Source organism: Apaloderma vittatum, unplaced genomic scaffold (assembly GCF_000703405.1).
Source record: "Apaloderma vittatum isolate BGI_N311 unplaced genomic scaffold, ASM70340v1 scaffold26677, whole genome shotgun sequence".
Lineage (NCBI taxonomy): Eukaryota > Metazoa > Chordata > Aves > Trogoniformes > Trogonidae > Apaloderma > Apaloderma vittatum.
In genome coordinates, this window is record NW_009727109.1 from 1 (window position 1) to 634 (window position 634).

At 55.0% G+C, this 634-nt stretch overlaps 1 protein-coding gene across 1 annotated transcript in view; it reads right to left on the minus strand.

Annotated features, from left to right (window-relative positions):
* Positions 1 to 113: 113 nt before the first annotated feature.
* The window catches only part of LOC104277046 (glutamine synthetase), a gene marked incomplete at its 5' end in the record, with an annotated part of 5,005 nt that continues 4,484 nt past the window's right edge, over positions 114 to 634 (minus strand). The window contains one exon of the mRNA XM_009873569.1: positions 114 to 317. Within this exon, the coding sequence (XP_009871871.1) occupies positions 114 to 317 (204 nt within the window). The remainder of the gene's footprint in view (positions 318 to 634) is intronic.

The following is a 634-nucleotide window of genomic DNA, read 5'->3' on the forward strand; positions in this document are numbered from 1 at the left end:
AGGGGCAGCCCCAGCCCTGTCTGGTGCAGCCACCCAGCTATGGGGAGCTGCCACATGGCCAAGGACACCCCAAACCTCTCAGGTACATCCCAGGAATCCCCCCTTCACAAGACTCACTTGAGACCCCCTTCTTTCCGCATCTCCTCAGTGCTGTAGTTGGTGTGGCACCCAGCACCATTCCAGTTGCCAGTCATTGGTTTGGGGTCCAGAGTAGCCACAACCCCAAAGTCCTCGCAGACGCGGTGGAGGATGAAGCGAGCCATCCAGAGGTGATCCCCCATCTCGATGCCTTCACACGGGCCCACCTGGAATTCCCACTGGCAGGGGAGAGCAGATGCATTGGTGAGGACGGGCAGGTTCACAAAAAGGGAGGGCTGCCAGCCTGGGGTACAGCTGAGCTTTATCCCTTGGGAACCAGCAATAGTGGGGGGAAGCACCAAGTTACACAACAGGACAGCTATGGCATGCAAAAAAAAAAAAAAAGGAATAAACTGCTCATGACTAGTTTTTAATCAAAACAGATGTAAAAAAGCACCACGCCTGCCTTCAAGGCTGATGCTGGAAGCTGCTCGTGTACAAGATCCCCCAACCCTCACTGCAAACAGGGCAGGGGACTGCAGAGGAGCCTGTTAGT